Here is a 15,085-nt window from a genome sequence, read left to right as displayed (position 1 = left end):
TATTCTGCAGCATTGTTTTATTTTTTCTACATTCTTGCTCTAGAAAGTGCACAGGAATTAAAGGTGAGAAAAGATACTCCAGCAGTCTGATTGATAATGCATGATTAATGCAATGGCAACAGCTGCTACTTTATGAAAGGAAACACTTAAAAAAAATACATGCAAGTCTCTTGGGCCCAAGCCTGGACTTCCTCTTTCCCTGTACGTATGTTTATGAGGCATTTTTTCCTATGTATCATTTTCTCTTCTACTTCTACAATCCACTTTGCAAAGAAACACACAAGCAAAGAGAAATTGCTTGCAAGTGAAGTCACAATATCAGAATAGAACGTTTGATGTAATGACTTCAAGCCTGGTTGCAACAACTGCAAATTTCCAAAGACTCGTTGTTTTCAGGGTGCAAGACAGAAAAACATTCTCATAGGGGCAGGTCCCAACCGTGCCAGGCCAAAATGTCACCATCTCAGTTCCTAGAGAGCAGAGTAATTTCCTTGCCTGGTTGCACTGGTTGCTTTGGGTGTTTTTCGGTTCACAGTCGCAGAGCTGACACCCCTTTCCGCTAGCCAGGTCCCAGTAGCCAGGCGCACACTGGTTGCACATCATGCCCACCACGTTGGGCAGGCAGGGGCAAGCACCAGTGGCTGGGTCACACAGGCAGGCTGCGTCCCTCCCTGGGCACATGGCAGGGAGGACACCTGTGAGATTGCATGTGCAGACTGAAAGAAAAAAAAGGACAATTACTACAGCAGATGCTGCTATAGCTGATGGGAAATCAGAATTGTACATAAAGCACAGCTTGGCCTTGAAACATGACTTTGAACAAACTTACTGGGAGCTTTTACTACTTTTAATACAGGCATAAAAATGAAGGTGTAGTGAATTTTGAATCTTATTATATTGAAATATTAAATATGTTGGATAAGGCAAAACTGATTTACAGTAGGCACTGGACAGTGTGGGAACCCCCATTTAATGGCAAGCTGAGTAACATAAGAAGCCTTCCTTTTGAGGAGCCAAAAGTTCTTGCTAAACCATTTCTGGGTGACATCTTTCAAGAATAAATGAGGAATTGGTTTGTACTATATTTCAGAGAATCCCAGAAAAAAAAGAGCTTCTTGAAAATACTTATGTTTTTCTGGCCTGTAGAAATTAGACCCTCAATCAGCCACATTTGTGAAAATGGTCTTTGAGAAACTTTGTGAAGAAACTGCATGTTTGTGAAGAAACCTGCATGTTCTTACACTCTTTCCTTTCCTTTCAAAATGCTGAGTTATTGACAGTGTCCTCATGCAGTCTATTAAACTGCCTGAACAGTCTCTATTTCTAATAATATCATCAAAACAACTGGGAAGGCAGGGAGCTCAGCAAGAGATCATCTGGCTAACTCAGAATTGCTCTTGATTATCTTTGATTCCTTTAATTTTGATTCCTTCCTGAATGGGAAGAATGCACATTTATTTTTCTGACAGCTAATACTGATTTCAGTTCACAAATAGTCATTTCCTAGGAGTGGTATTCCGTATAAGATTTAGAGAGACTTGGATGACAAACATAGAATTTAATAGATACCATATTAGCAGTTATACATATCACTGGGTAGAAATTTATTCAGGACTCTCATATACTGCTCCATTTGCCTGCTTTAGTTTTATCATCCCCCTAAGGGCTAACTTCTCCCTATAGCCTAATTTGTTTCAATCTTTTCTCAATGATAACATGCAATTGCAGTGCTGTTGTTCACTTACTTTGGCAGTCCTGAGCAAGGGCTGAGCCAAAATAACCGGGTTTGCAGAACTGGCAGTGTGCTCCGTGGGTGTTGTGCAAACACTTGATGCATTCCCCGGTGACTCTGTTACAGGACTCTGGGTCGGTCATGTCAATGTTGTTGTTACAGGGGCATGGTGCACAGCCCTCCATTGGGCTTCCTGGGTTTTTGTAGAACCCACTAGGACACTCATCACACTGCCGGCCTGTCGGAGAGAAAGGTAAAGATGTGCTGGCTGGTGAGAATTCAATCGAGTCATGTAATTTGTAACAATAAAAGGCTGCCTGTTCGAATTCAGATTTTGAATGGAAGATACCCATTGGTTTGAGACTGGTGCCTTTTAATCCTGTGATCCATTAAAATTATATCTCCCATACGGCAATCTGTTGGAAACACATCCCTCTCACAGAGAAGAGAAAAGAGAAGAGAAGAGAAGAGAAGAGAAGAGAAGAGAAGAGAAGAGAAGAGAAGAGAAGAGAAGAGAAGAGAAGAGAAGAGAAGAGAAGAGAAGAGAAGAGAAGAGAAGAGAAGAGAAGAGAAGAGAAGAGAAGAGAAGAGAAGAGAAGAGAAGAGAAGAGAAGAGGTTTTAGTTTGAAGACACTTACAAAGACAATCGAGGCCAACTCTAAGACTACTTTGCGGCTGACCCAAAGATAAAACCTATCATTAAGAGCACTATCCAAGTGACTGTTAAACACGGACAGGCATGGGGCGTCAACCACCTCTCCAGGAAGCCCATTGCAGTGTCTAACCACCCTCTCAGTAAAGAAGGATTTCCTAATGTCTAGTCTGAACCTCCCCCAATGCTGCTTTACAGGAGGGAAAACAGATGAGCACCTCTGTCTCCACTTCTCCTCCTTGGAAAGTTGTAGAGAACAAAACTGTAGTTGGAGTTAGGCCATTTTGCAGGATTTTCCCTGGTGCCTTCACCCCAATGTAACAGGAAGGTGGGATGTGCCCTATTCTGGAGTGACGCAGAGCCCACCAGACCTGCCTTTCCTTCTCTAACAGAGGATCTCCAGGAGGTCAGAGGAGCTCTGGGACATTCTGTCCTTACTTTCTGGCATTGCAGTTCTGTCTGTATCCATCCCAAAGCTTCCCCACCACCCCCCAATCAAGGTGCTACCACTCTGCATCTCATAAACCTTTCTGGGCAGGCTGGAGTCACTGGGACCTTGTCCATGAGCTCATCCTTGGCTAAATACTTTTTGCTCCTTCACCACTGTCCCAGGGACCAGAGCCTTTCCCAGTCTCAAGGACAGTACCCCAGAGGTGAACAAAAACCTTGCCAGGAAGGAGCAAGAGGAAGAAAGTCCTGAACTGAGGATATCAGTTGTTTCTGAGGACAGCAATCCCCTGGATAAGTACCTACAGGGATCATTTTGGCCCTACAATGATTCCTTGGACAAAACTGCTCATCACTTATAAAGGAACATGGCCTAAATAAATATGACAGCATTGGTTTAGCATTGTCTCAATTGCTGGAAATCTTTGTAATGCCCAAGGGAAGGGAAATAACTTCATTTTTTCCCTGCAGAAATTCAAGCTAAGTCAATGGGATCTCTGGAAGCGAGACATCAGTTTGCTGCAAAGATTTGAGATAGCTGAGAATGGCTCTTTCTCCAGTGCAGTGGCCATTCAAACACTGAAACACTTCCTTTTTGGTGCCCTGATCTTTCTGATGTGGGCTTCCAATGCTTGTTTCTCAGAGGTGATGAGCAACTGGAGTTCCCTCCACCAGGTACCCCAGGAAAGGGGGAGGTTTCCAGAGAGTGACATTAGATTAATGAATGACTTCACTGAATATGAATAAATGAATCCCTTTTTTGAATACTAACTGCACAAATCCCACTTTTGGGATATTCCCACTGAAGTTCAGTAAAGTTGGGCATTAACTTTTCTTACCTATTTTACCATTATTTCACTTGTCATTTCTGAATAGAGGATGGGCAGAGGATCATCGTTTTTGTTTTACATCAGTTTTAATATAATCAAAACCAGTCTTTATTTTGCTTGTTACCTGAATATCCCTCGAGACAGTTGCAGACTAATTCTGCAGTCTTGGAGTCCTGGTAACAGGAACGTGCAAAAAAACTCTTGCTTGTAGGTGCCCCTGGGCACATGCACGGGCGGCAGGGTTCTCTGTTCAGGGGGTTTCCATAATAGCCATCCATGCACCTGTCAAAGCAGTCAACACAAAGCAGCAGGAATTGTCAAATGCTCCTTTCAGTCCTGGCTTGTGAATCAATTTATATATATCTATAATTAATTTAGGATTCCAGGCCATTGTAATGCTATCCCCATTAGTTGGTACACATGTATGCAGCTTCAAACTTGGTCTAAAATGTAAAATCAGAGCTGCATTCTGAAGATTTGGAGAAAACAAAAACAAAAACAAAAATAAAAAATTTGTTTTCTTTTCAAGGAATATTCCTGAAAACTTGCACCTACTCTGAAATAATTTTTACTCTTTGTGTGTGTATATGGCAAAATACAAGAGAGAGAGGAATACGCGTAATAAGAGCTGTACATGCAGAATTTTTGTGTGGTAGCTTTTAGCTGTATGTGCAGAGCATGTGTCATATGTCATATACATATTATCATTTAGGTTACAGAACCATCCATCCTGTGATTCTGTAAAATCACAGAAAAATTCTGCATATCCAGCTCTGGCTATGTGTATTCCTCTCTCACGTGTATTTTGCCATATGTACACACAAGGAGTGATTGACATGACATTAGAAAGTCCCAGCATGGGTGAAAGAGCAAATATTCATTCAGAGCACTCAGGGAATATTGCATATTTCAGGCGTGCCATACATGTAGAAATGCTCTGTCTGAAACATTCTGCAAACCTGGGGTGATGGCTGCTTCAAGGTGCTGGCAGCTGTGGCATTACCCGGACAGGCAGGCAATGGAGCCACTTCTGAAGCATCCTCGGTCTTTAATCTGCTTTACTATGGCAAATGGAAACACAATTCTGTATATTTATACAAGCCAGTTTAAAAGTTTTGGCTTTCCTATTATCCCTGACCTGGGTAATGGAGCTCCTGTGGAGGTGCAGGGCAACAAGTGTTTCAGTCTCCCATTTTTAATCTATTTGACCTCTACAACCACAATAGTGAAGGGACACATTGTCCAAATGCATCACAAGAGAAGCTCAACAGGCTTCATGGGGAAATCCTCTTAAAAGGGAATGATAAGGCACAATCCAGCCAAACCAAACTAGCCAGCCAACAAATTTAATTCTGACATCCATGCTGAACCCTCTGATAATTCTGCAAGGATATAAATGAAAAAAAGGAGCACTGTTTTAAGCAGAGATGGAAACACATGGGTGAAGTCATTTGCTGGTCATATGGAAATGATACAAGCCAGCAAATAGAGCATGTTTCAGAGAAATATGCAATTCAGAGAGCTGCTTTTGGGGTGAGCGGTGCAGTGCCGCCCATCACCTTACCTTTCACAGCGGCTTCCAGCTGTAAACCTGCTGCAGTTGAGGCAGTCGCCAGTCACCACGTCGCAGAGCTCTGCGTAGCCATTACACGGGCATGGGCGGCAGTGGGGAAACCCAAAATACCCAGGCAGGCACCGGCTGCAGCGCTGCCCATCGACATCCTGGCGGCAGGCGCACTGCCCCGTCACCTGGTCGCACAGCGAGCTCACCGAGCCTTGTGGGTGACACTCGCATGCTGGAAAACACCAAAGAGAAGCTGTGTCATCAGCATGTCCCCACCAACCCACCCATCAGTGAGACTGCTCAGAGACAGGATGAGCAATGGGGACGGCAAATTTGTTATATGTGGAAATAATTTTTGTATCACGTCATGCATATCAGTGGCTTCAAAGCTCTACAAGGATGTGATGTCCATGGAGGGCACAATACTGTTACTAGTGATGATACTGGTGCTGGGACTGGTGTTGGACTGGCTGTTAAGTACTCACGGTAGCAGCCGTGGAAGCCAAAGCCGTAGCTGCCCGCAGCACAGGTGTCGCAGCAGCGTCCCACGACGTTGGCTTTGCAGTGACACTGCCCCCCCAGCCTGCTGCAGCTGGCATTCAGCGACCCTTGGGGATTGCACTTGCATGCTGCCAGTGGGAAAGAAAATCAAACCAGGCTTGGTTAAAAAAAAAAAAACACAAAGGGGTGTGACCGTTCTCATAAACTTGCAGTTTTTGCACATAAGGACAGGAAGGGAAGAGCTTGATGACCTCTCATCAGGGATTCACTAACCACCTACAGCCATGCTCTAGCTGCAGCACTGGACACGGCCTGCAAGCAGCACTTAGCCTGAACCCGTGCATTGTCTGCTACTTTGTGGACAGCTTGGACTGTCCTGCTGAACAAAGGTGGTCTGCTAACTCACAGAAGATGTGTGTCCAGGATGCTCGGATGCCAGTGCTAGAAAGCCAAAGTGAGAGTCCCATCACTATGGGGAGCTGTACTGGAAGGTTTACACAGAATCAGTGCAGCCCAAATTTAATTGAGGAGAATATTGTAGCTGTGTGGCCATGGCCACATGGCATGATGTGTGAGTGATGCATCTGTTCTTCTAAAGACAGCACAAACTAAGGAGATGCTGATAGGTCTTGGCAAGGATCAAAGCTAACTCCACAGGGGGTGTGAACACCGAAGGTATCCAGACAAACAACTCCTGTCAATGGAAGTGCAGAGAAGCTCTGTCACTCTGTGCCCAACATCAAAGAAGTTCCCTGAACCAAAGAGCCCAGCAGCTGTTCCTGCAGTGGGGCCAGAATACTGCCAGGGGCTTCAAAGTCCACCTGCCACTGCACTCTCAATGGGACACCGCTGAGGTTTTCTTGGAGAACTTGTTTCAGCACATCAACTTGTGTGCATCAGGCCTGGAGCTCCACCAGGGCATCCAGCTGTCTTGCAGGATCTGTAGAGAGGGCTTAACAACTCCCCTGTTATTTTCTGGTAGCAAAAATTAGCCAAGTTACTGCTTTGGGCATCTGGTAAAGCTGCTTCTGATTGCAATGCTCTTCAGAAAGCACATAAGCACTGCTCCATCTGCTGCTCCACCAAGCTCAACATGTGATGGGCTTCAAGATCCATGGCTATTCCAGAGCCATGCCACCCACAGATGTTTGCAGCATGCTCGGGGTCCAATGGGATGTATCCTGCATGCCCATACCAATCAGCTTCACTTACCTACACCACCATGGACTGAAAGCTCTCCAGTCAACATGCCCAATGAACTCAAGGGAAAAACAGCAACTGACCACAGCAGGTGTCTGTGCAGGTTGCCCCTTACCAACGGCACCGTGGTGAATGCGGGCAGACATGCTGGCGATCAGCCGTGAGCATGCCTCGGGCAGGATGTGAGGTCCAACTTCTGCTGCAATTTCAATGCAGCGATACTTTTGGTAGTCATCTAAATCCTTCTTACTGCATAAGTTTTCCACAGAGCTGATTCTGGGAATAAGTCCAAGCTGTGGCGTAAAGAGGAAAAGAAAATATTTTTGCTTAGATATAGTGAAAAACAGAATTTCCCACATTCCCTGACTGTGGTGCGCATGGTAAGGACAGGGGCCTGGAGCACTGGATTTCTAAATCTAAATTCACATTTATTCGGAAGGTCCAGACATTCCCCACGTTCTTCAAATAAAAGAGACTGTGTACAAAAAAGTCAGATTATAATAAGACCTCAGATATATGCTCAGAACTGGTTTTGCTGCTAAGAGGTACCATGTTTACGACTCCAAAAGCAGGCCAAAATTTTTACTTGTGTTACTGAGATAGGGAAAAAATAATCTGGAGGCTGTATGTCCAAGTATGGCCAGCCTTTGTCAGCTCCAGTTCTACAGAAGTAATTAGAGGAATGAATTTTCAAATATTTTTATCAAGAGAAAGACCCAAAACTAACACCCAGTTTCTGCCTTGGTGAAAACATGGGAAATGTCTGGACATAATTCCCAGGACAACACAGAACTAATTTTACTTCTCCAGTGACAGGACCCATCTCGAAATCCCCATGATTTTTTAAATTAGGTTCAGTTATATTATATAGATTTTCAAAAAAAAAAAAAAGGTGAATGAAGAATTGAAAAATGTGTGTCCCTAACCACGCCACCTTGTCAGCATATGCGGAATGTGCTCATAATAAATGAGCAACCTCTAGAGGTACACACTCTGGCTATTAACACACACAACATGTATGATTTGATGAGCTATTATAACATTGCTCCATAAAAATGGTAAATGATGCAATCCCGTCTTTCCATATATAAGCATGGAAAGAGTGCCAATGGAGGTAATTGAGCAAGTTTCCCTGGGTTTCTGATAAAACACACCATAAATGATTTAAACATATTTGGATGAGTTTATGTTAAAAACAAACAAACAAACACATTTCAAAGTGGTATAAATCCAGTCCAGAGGGAATTATGACAGCATTACTTACAGAGTCAATCAAGATGAACGACTTAGCCTTTGGGCCAGAGGCAGAGGGCTGAGAGAAATACACGTCCACAGAATACTCTGTTCCTGGCTCCAGGCAGACTGGAGTTTGCAGAAGGGCAATCCTGTTTAGCAGAAACAAAGCACAGTTATGGACAGAGCATAGTTCTCTGCTCGTTCCCTCACCAGAGCAGGACAGGGCAAGTTGCTGGGATGCTGTGAGCTCTCCCTGCCCTCCCAGCTCCTCTCTGTTCTTCACACAGGTGCAAACTGAAAACCTGGTTTTGAGAATAGGCTACAGCAGTGTCTTTAGGTCAGTATTTCCTTCCTGTATGGAAATAGCTTCAGCTGGATCTCTGCCAAAGCCATTAGCCCCAGCAGGACCCAAGGCTGCTCTCCCAGCTCTGGCGAGCCATTGCCAGACTGGAGCATCTGCTTCTTCCTGCCCTCCTTCGGCCTGCCTGGTGCAGTGGTACAGCAGCAACAGGAAAGGCCACACATGTGTTTCCAATATCCCCGCTTTCCCACAGATTTAACGTCCTGCAGTGGTTCAGCGAAGGATTTGTACACAGGAAATCTACAGTGAAAGGAGAGGAATAGCTGGACCTCTTTGCAGCTGGGAGAGCCAACGCATGTGGCTCCTGTGAAAAGCCCTGGGTTCTGCAGCGTTGACTTGACAAAGCACCAGTGGGCTGAACGGCGACACTTGCTAGCCAGTCTTCTAAGGTCTATAAACAAAAGACAAGAATTATGATCACTTTTCATACCTGACAAACCCTCTTTCTCCCTGCCATGATTTGTGAAAGCCAACTGAGTGGTTGCAAATAGCAGGGACGAAACAGGTTTCCCCTTTGTTCTTTATAGGATTTAAAATAAGGTTATTGGTGAAAAAAGGATTGTATTTGCAAGGGCTAATTGAATAGCAGTAGCGGAAATGGGACTTCAGCTGGTGCAAATGGAAACAGCTCTGTTAAAGCCATTGGAATTGTTTCCTTTCTCAGCACTGTGTTGTCCCACAGATATCCTTCACTGTGTGCCTCCCCTCACATCTAATAAGGAATAATAAACATAAATGACTTTGTTAAACAAGTCTTACAGATTCAGCTGTTTCACCCAGTCCTTAGAAGGAAAAAGAAACGTCAAACGAGCCCACTGCGAAATTATTCTCATGTTTTAAGTCAATGGGAGTTTTGTTTTCCTCAGAATGACAGGAAAAGAGCAGAATACAATAGACAGAAGGAGTATCTTGAGTGGTGGGATAGTCCCAGGGAGCTGGGAAGGGAAGGAACAAAGCATGTATGTATAACTGGTATGGATAAAACACTTGCATGTGTCTTTGAACACATGGCTATGGACTTGGATTTAACCAGATTTGGGTTAATGGGTTTCCCTAGACATATCTTCATCACTGAGAAATTTTGTCCAGACATAAAATAAGAACAGATGATCTTGAAGGTCTTTTCCAGCCTTAATGATTCTATGATTTTGGTTAATATCCAACAGTTTTCACACATCTCAGAGCCCAGCTGGAGCAACCGGGAAGCTGGATGCCTACAAAGGTCCTGGATAAATACCTTGTGTGTATGCACAGATCAGCACACTCCTGCCTGTGCACATTCTCCTGCCCAGAAAATCTCAGATAGAAATATGAGATGCCCATCCAGAAGGAGCTGGCATTTTGCAGGTGTCTGACCCATGAACAAAAGTGCAGTACAAGCAAAGATAGCAAATGAGGAGCTCCAGAAGATGAAAATTTGATTGATGTTAGACAACACTTTTTTTTTTTTTTAGTATGAGTGCAAGGAGTTAAGGGAGTCAGTAGAGTGCATGTTTCTCTGTTGTTAAGGATGAACAGGCAAACAATTTTCATTTTAGTAATAAAGAGCAGGAGGAGTTGCCTACTATTGGCAAAACAGACCCTGCATCTATCACATCACAAGACACATAAGTCATCACAAATACCTCAGGCTCATAACGGATCACGATATCAAAGTCCATAGCGAAGGGAATATTGTTGATGGCAAATCTCAGCCCAGCTCCACTGAGGACACGGGCAAAGCCAGCTCCTGTCCATGTGACGGACCGGCCAGTGCTGGGCTGCCTGAAAACCACTGCCACAGCCGAGCCCTGTCCCAGCTGAATGGCATCCTGCAAAGACACATTGATGTTTTCAACATTGCAAGTTACAAACAGGCAAACTCAGAAAAAAATGAAAGGAGATGCTTTTTGCCATATTATTTATTTATTTCAGCCACTGATCAGCCTCATTTTCTGAACACACTCTTGAACTAGCAATAGGACCAGAGGGAATGGCCTCAAGTTGTGCCAGGGGAGGTTCAGGCTGGCAATGAGGAGCCATTTCTGCTCAGAAAGAGCAGTCAGGCACTGGGACGGGTTGCCCAGGGAGGTGGTGGAGTCACCGTCCCTGGGGGTGTTCAAGGAGAAGTTGGACGTGGTGCCTGGGGACATGGGTTAGTGGTGGCATTGGTGTGGGGGGTGGTTGGACCAGATGGTCTTGGAGGGCTTTTCCAACCTCGATGATTCTATGATTCTGTAATCTGCATGCTAAGAACTCTCCCACATGTAGAATGTTTAGGGTCACAGATAGAGGAAAGCTTCCTATAGCTTTGCTACAAGAGCAATGAGAAAGACTAGAATAATCCATCCATCTCTGTATATTTTGCACCTCAAGGCATTCACACTGCAAACCTTAAACAGATTAAACTGGATTTTGTACATGATTTATCATTTTAAGCTGAATGAATAAATATCAATACTTAAAATGACTTAGCTGACTTGCCATGATGGAGAATTTACATACAGAAGGTACCATGTTAGTATCTAGATACACTTAGATGTTGTAGATGTCTTGCAAACAAAACCAAATAAAAAGGTGGTGGTGGAGGGGATTTTACCATTCTTGAGGCTCTTCCCTTCTAAACAATTAATTGAACCCGAGCCTACAGTGGCATTGAATATAGCAAAACAAACCTGTCTGTGGGAATTATAAAAAATAGAGCTAAACTGTATAAAAAAAAATAAATGATTTCACTTGTGTCAGAATACTAATGTTTAGGACTGTGAATTCCACATGATCTGACATTTTCTCTCCCTGTTGCAAGATTCAATTTAGTATTTGTTGTAATCTTTCCTTAAATACCAAAGCACCTATTTACCTGCCCAAGTCCAGTTTTTCTTACGCTTCGTTTTTTGCTCCTGTTTAACACAATCTTTCCATTTTCAATTGTGAACTCATATCCTTGCTTCTGGAAGTAGACATCACACCTTGGAAGAGCAGTTGGTTTAACCTATCAGGTAGAAGTAAAGAGATAGGAGGTATCACTGTCTCAACAGTTGTGAAGGATTGGTAAGCAACTAAATGGAAAACCCGATTTTAAAATAAGCTGTGTTCTCTGCTGGGTGAAACCCTGAAAAACAGCCCAGCAACTGCTGGAAACCTTTTTCCCTCACTCTTAAAATTAGCTTTGTCGCAGACATCTGTTTTCCATTTAATTATTGGACTGTAGGATGATTACTGGCTGTGATTATAGCTAAATATTTGTGGATGTGACCTGAAAATAAACATTTTTATTATTATTCCTTCTCCATAGCTTCTGGACAACACATCAAATTAAAAAACATTATTAAAAATGTAGGCAGCGGAAGGGACACATTCCAGCAAGGCGAGACTTGTACTTTGCATGGGGAACAGCTACCCCAGTTTTGAGGTGAAAAAAATAATTCTAAAAATGTTGTGGAATTAATGCCAAATTCTTTAGGGCTACCATCAGTACCTTTATACAGGGCAGCAGTAATCAGCCCAATGACGCAGAGAGGGATTTGTTTCTTCCCTTGTTAGAGCTTTCCAGAAGTATCGCAATTAGTGATGGCTTCTCCTCAAGCTGTTGGCAACTCAGTCATTTTCTTCTAATTTAAATAATCAAATTAATTTGATTAATTTGTAGTGACTGTCCCTGGGTAACAGCCACAGTTATGGGAGACATGGAAGACAAGAATGTCCTAAGGATGGTCAAGGGACTTGCTTGATATCAACCACCATATGGATGCATTATCCATGTGACACCCAAAAATCCAGGTACATACCAAAGGTGCAGAGCCAGAAAGGGACGTTGCATGCTCAGCTTCATAAATGTAATAATCCAGGGGTAAAAAGAAGTATCCTGGGGCTGGCTCATTACACTGGCGGCTCACGATGTTGGGAAGGCACTGGCACTGACCGTCCTCTGGTGAGCACCTGGGGCAAGAGTTGGTAAAGAGAGCTGCTCAGCTCCACCCTTGCTTAAGCTCTGTTTCATTTCTTCCATTGTGAGTTATTTAATCCACTTCCATTGTGGAAGAGGATTTCCACCAACAACCCTCTCTGTTTCCTCTTTCCAATGCCGTATTTATTTAGTACTTCATTTTCCTCACTTAGGAGACATGACATGCCTTGTCTTTCTCCATCCAGCCTATAACCAGGAGCACAGATCCCTTTCTTCCCTGAGCCTCTATTCCCATCTATTCCTGCATCCATTTCTCATATCTGTTTCTATATCTATTGCAGTATCTTTTCGTATGCATCTCTCACGCATTTTTAGAAACACGACATGAGGTCAGAAGGACCTTTGGTTTGAGTGATACGGTAGTTTTCATATATTTGCACTCTTCCTTAACACGTTAAATGATCACTAGCTCTGATTAACTTACTGACAAGTACATGCCAAACATGCCGAGGAGCTGCTGACTATGCATGGTATTGGGCTATGTGCTTCTGTGTCTGAAGTCTGAGAAGGATGTCTGAAGGATGTCTGAGAAAGATGTGTCTGAAGTCTAACAGTTAAGACCCCTGCCTGACAGACTGGAGCAGCCCAACTGAAACAAAACTGGCCTTTAAATTGATATATTTTGAGTACAAGGCAGTGCTTTAGGAAAAAAAACAAAAACAACCAACCAACCAAACAAACAAACAAAACATATATATATTATATATATATATATATTTATAGCTTTTGAAGCTTTGAAGAATGTATAGGAAGCTAAGTTAAAAATGTCACCCATAACTACTAATTTCTACTGAAATTAGGGCCTCTGTTTCTCTCAAACTCTACAGTTTGTATTTTATATTAAACTAGTCTTTACTCTAGCTGATCCTGGCTTTGAAGGTAAAAGGTAAATCCCACTTAAAGTCACAACCAAATCTCCATGATCCCAATGACTTTATACTCTTCATATGTGATTAAATTATGTTGACAGACTGTTTTTCCACTTGCACTGAGACTCTGTTAACCTAATTAGGAAGTCTAGCCCAAGAGCTTGTAAAAATTAAAAATAGGACCAATCTTGATGAAGAACATTAACTCACAAGTTATTCTGGGATCCGCCAATGTCACAGTCACATGGAGAACAGCCATACAAGTTCTTGCCAAGACCCCAGTATCCCACCTGAGATAAAAAGAAAGTGAAACATATATATATATATATAAATGGCAATTATTTACAGCAACATAATTTATTCACTTGGATGACTGATGCTCTGGACCATTCCTGAGATGCCTGCCTGTGCTTGGCCATGTGAGATTGCTTCTTCTACCAGACTGCATGGGTGCTCAGACACTGCAAGAAGGGCCAGATATTTATGCATTTGTGCAGGCAAGTTGTTCTGGAAACAGCAGAGATGGTCTGAAGATTTGACCTTGCATTTCCTTTCCTTTCTGAGTGTTGCTCCTAGTCCAATTTGATTGCACAAATGTTTGGATGAGGTAAAAGAGAAGAAACAAATGTGTCCACACAAAATGGAAGTGTATCACCATAAAATTAATTTCAAGTAAATCTAATTGTTTACTTTTTTTGGCAATGACTGTTCCCTTATACAGGAAAAAAGACTATGATATCGTTTTTTTTTTTTTTTTTGTGAGGATACTGGCTACAAATATTTTGAGAGCAGCTAAATCCACAGCTTCCCCATCCTCCCCTGCAGGTCAGGGTAGCAGCAGTTCACAGCCTACTGCAGAGAGGACACATTTTCCCATCCAGAGTCTGTTAAGGAAAGGCTTTGAATGAATCTCAGGATAGTTTCAGGCTTTGAATGAAGGACACTTTCAGGGACTCAGCTCCTGCCGTTTCCCTCATCTGTGGGCACGATCCCAGTCCATGAACACAGAGTGAAGACAATGGAGACATCACCAAGGGCAAACCCCCAAGCTGTCCCATGCCAGGGTGGAGGCACTCCCTTGGTAAAACCATATGGACTTCATATTCCCCAAATAGTGTCACTACACAAGAAATGACGTCTCATGCACAGAACAGATACCATTTCCTCCTTTGATGAAATGCCACCCTGGAGCCCACAGGATGGCAGGGGATGGGAGAGGAGACTTCTACAACCACATGCAAGGAGAGCCAGCATCAACAAAACTCTTTGGGTACGTACAACGCATTTCTCACAGCGTCGGCCTGTGGCGAACTGCTGGCAGAGGCACTCGCCGGTGGTAGGGTCGCAGATGGAGAAAGGCAAAGTGCCAAAGGCATCACAGCTGCAGGCTGCAGGGAGAGAAATGTCTGGTTAGCTCTGCTGGCTCCGGTGACCACAGCAGGACTGGCATTGGCTTTAGATGTGGCAGCAGCACGGCAGGCAGTCTCCATCCTCTGGGTGGACATGTCCTGACACCCTGCAGCTTCCTCGGTGGGGACCCTCAGGGGGGACAAGGAGAGCCAGCAGCAGCTTGATGTGGTGGTTTGCCATGTGTTCCTGCAGGCTGATCTGTACTGCACAGTCCTTCCATGTGGCTGAGGACCATGTGCTGGGCACAATGGGCTTGCAAACCCACAGCATGCCTGAGTAGGGGTGGGATGTGTTTGCCAGCAACCCTTGCTCAGAGGAATGACTCTTGTGCTGATTT

General features: G+C 43.7%; 1 protein-coding gene across 1 annotated transcript in view; it reads right to left on the bottom strand.

Moving 5' to 3' along the window:
- Positions 1–15,085, bottom strand: part of LAMB4 (laminin subunit beta 4) — a gene marked incomplete at its 5' end in the record, with an annotated part of 45,998 nt that overhangs the window by 14,970 nt on the left and 15,943 nt on the right. The window contains 13 exons of the mRNA XM_084507270.1: positions 496–716; positions 1,746–1,970; positions 3,786–3,943; positions 5,226–5,457; positions 5,711–5,854; positions 7,042–7,219; positions 8,191–8,311; positions 8,793–8,914; positions 10,149–10,334; positions 11,363–11,494; positions 12,291–12,441; positions 13,549–13,628; positions 14,617–14,726. Coding sequence (XP_084363396.1) covers positions 496–716; positions 1,746–1,970; positions 3,786–3,943; positions 5,226–5,457; positions 5,711–5,854; positions 7,042–7,219; positions 8,191–8,311; positions 8,793–8,914; positions 10,149–10,334; positions 11,363–11,494; positions 12,291–12,441; positions 13,549–13,628; positions 14,617–14,726 — 2,060 coding nt within the window. The remainder of the gene's footprint in view (positions 1–495; positions 717–1,745; positions 1,971–3,785; positions 3,944–5,225; positions 5,458–5,710; positions 5,855–7,041; positions 7,220–8,190; positions 8,312–8,792; positions 8,915–10,148; positions 10,335–11,362; positions 11,495–12,290; positions 12,442–13,548; positions 13,629–14,616; positions 14,727–15,085) is intronic.

Source organism: Aythya ferina (assembly GCF_964211825.1).
Source record: "Aythya ferina genome assembly, chromosome: 1".
Lineage (NCBI taxonomy): Eukaryota > Metazoa > Chordata > Aves > Anseriformes > Anatidae > Aythya > Aythya ferina.
Note: the sequence above shows the minus strand (reverse complement) of the source record. Positions and strands in the feature narration are given on the sequence as shown.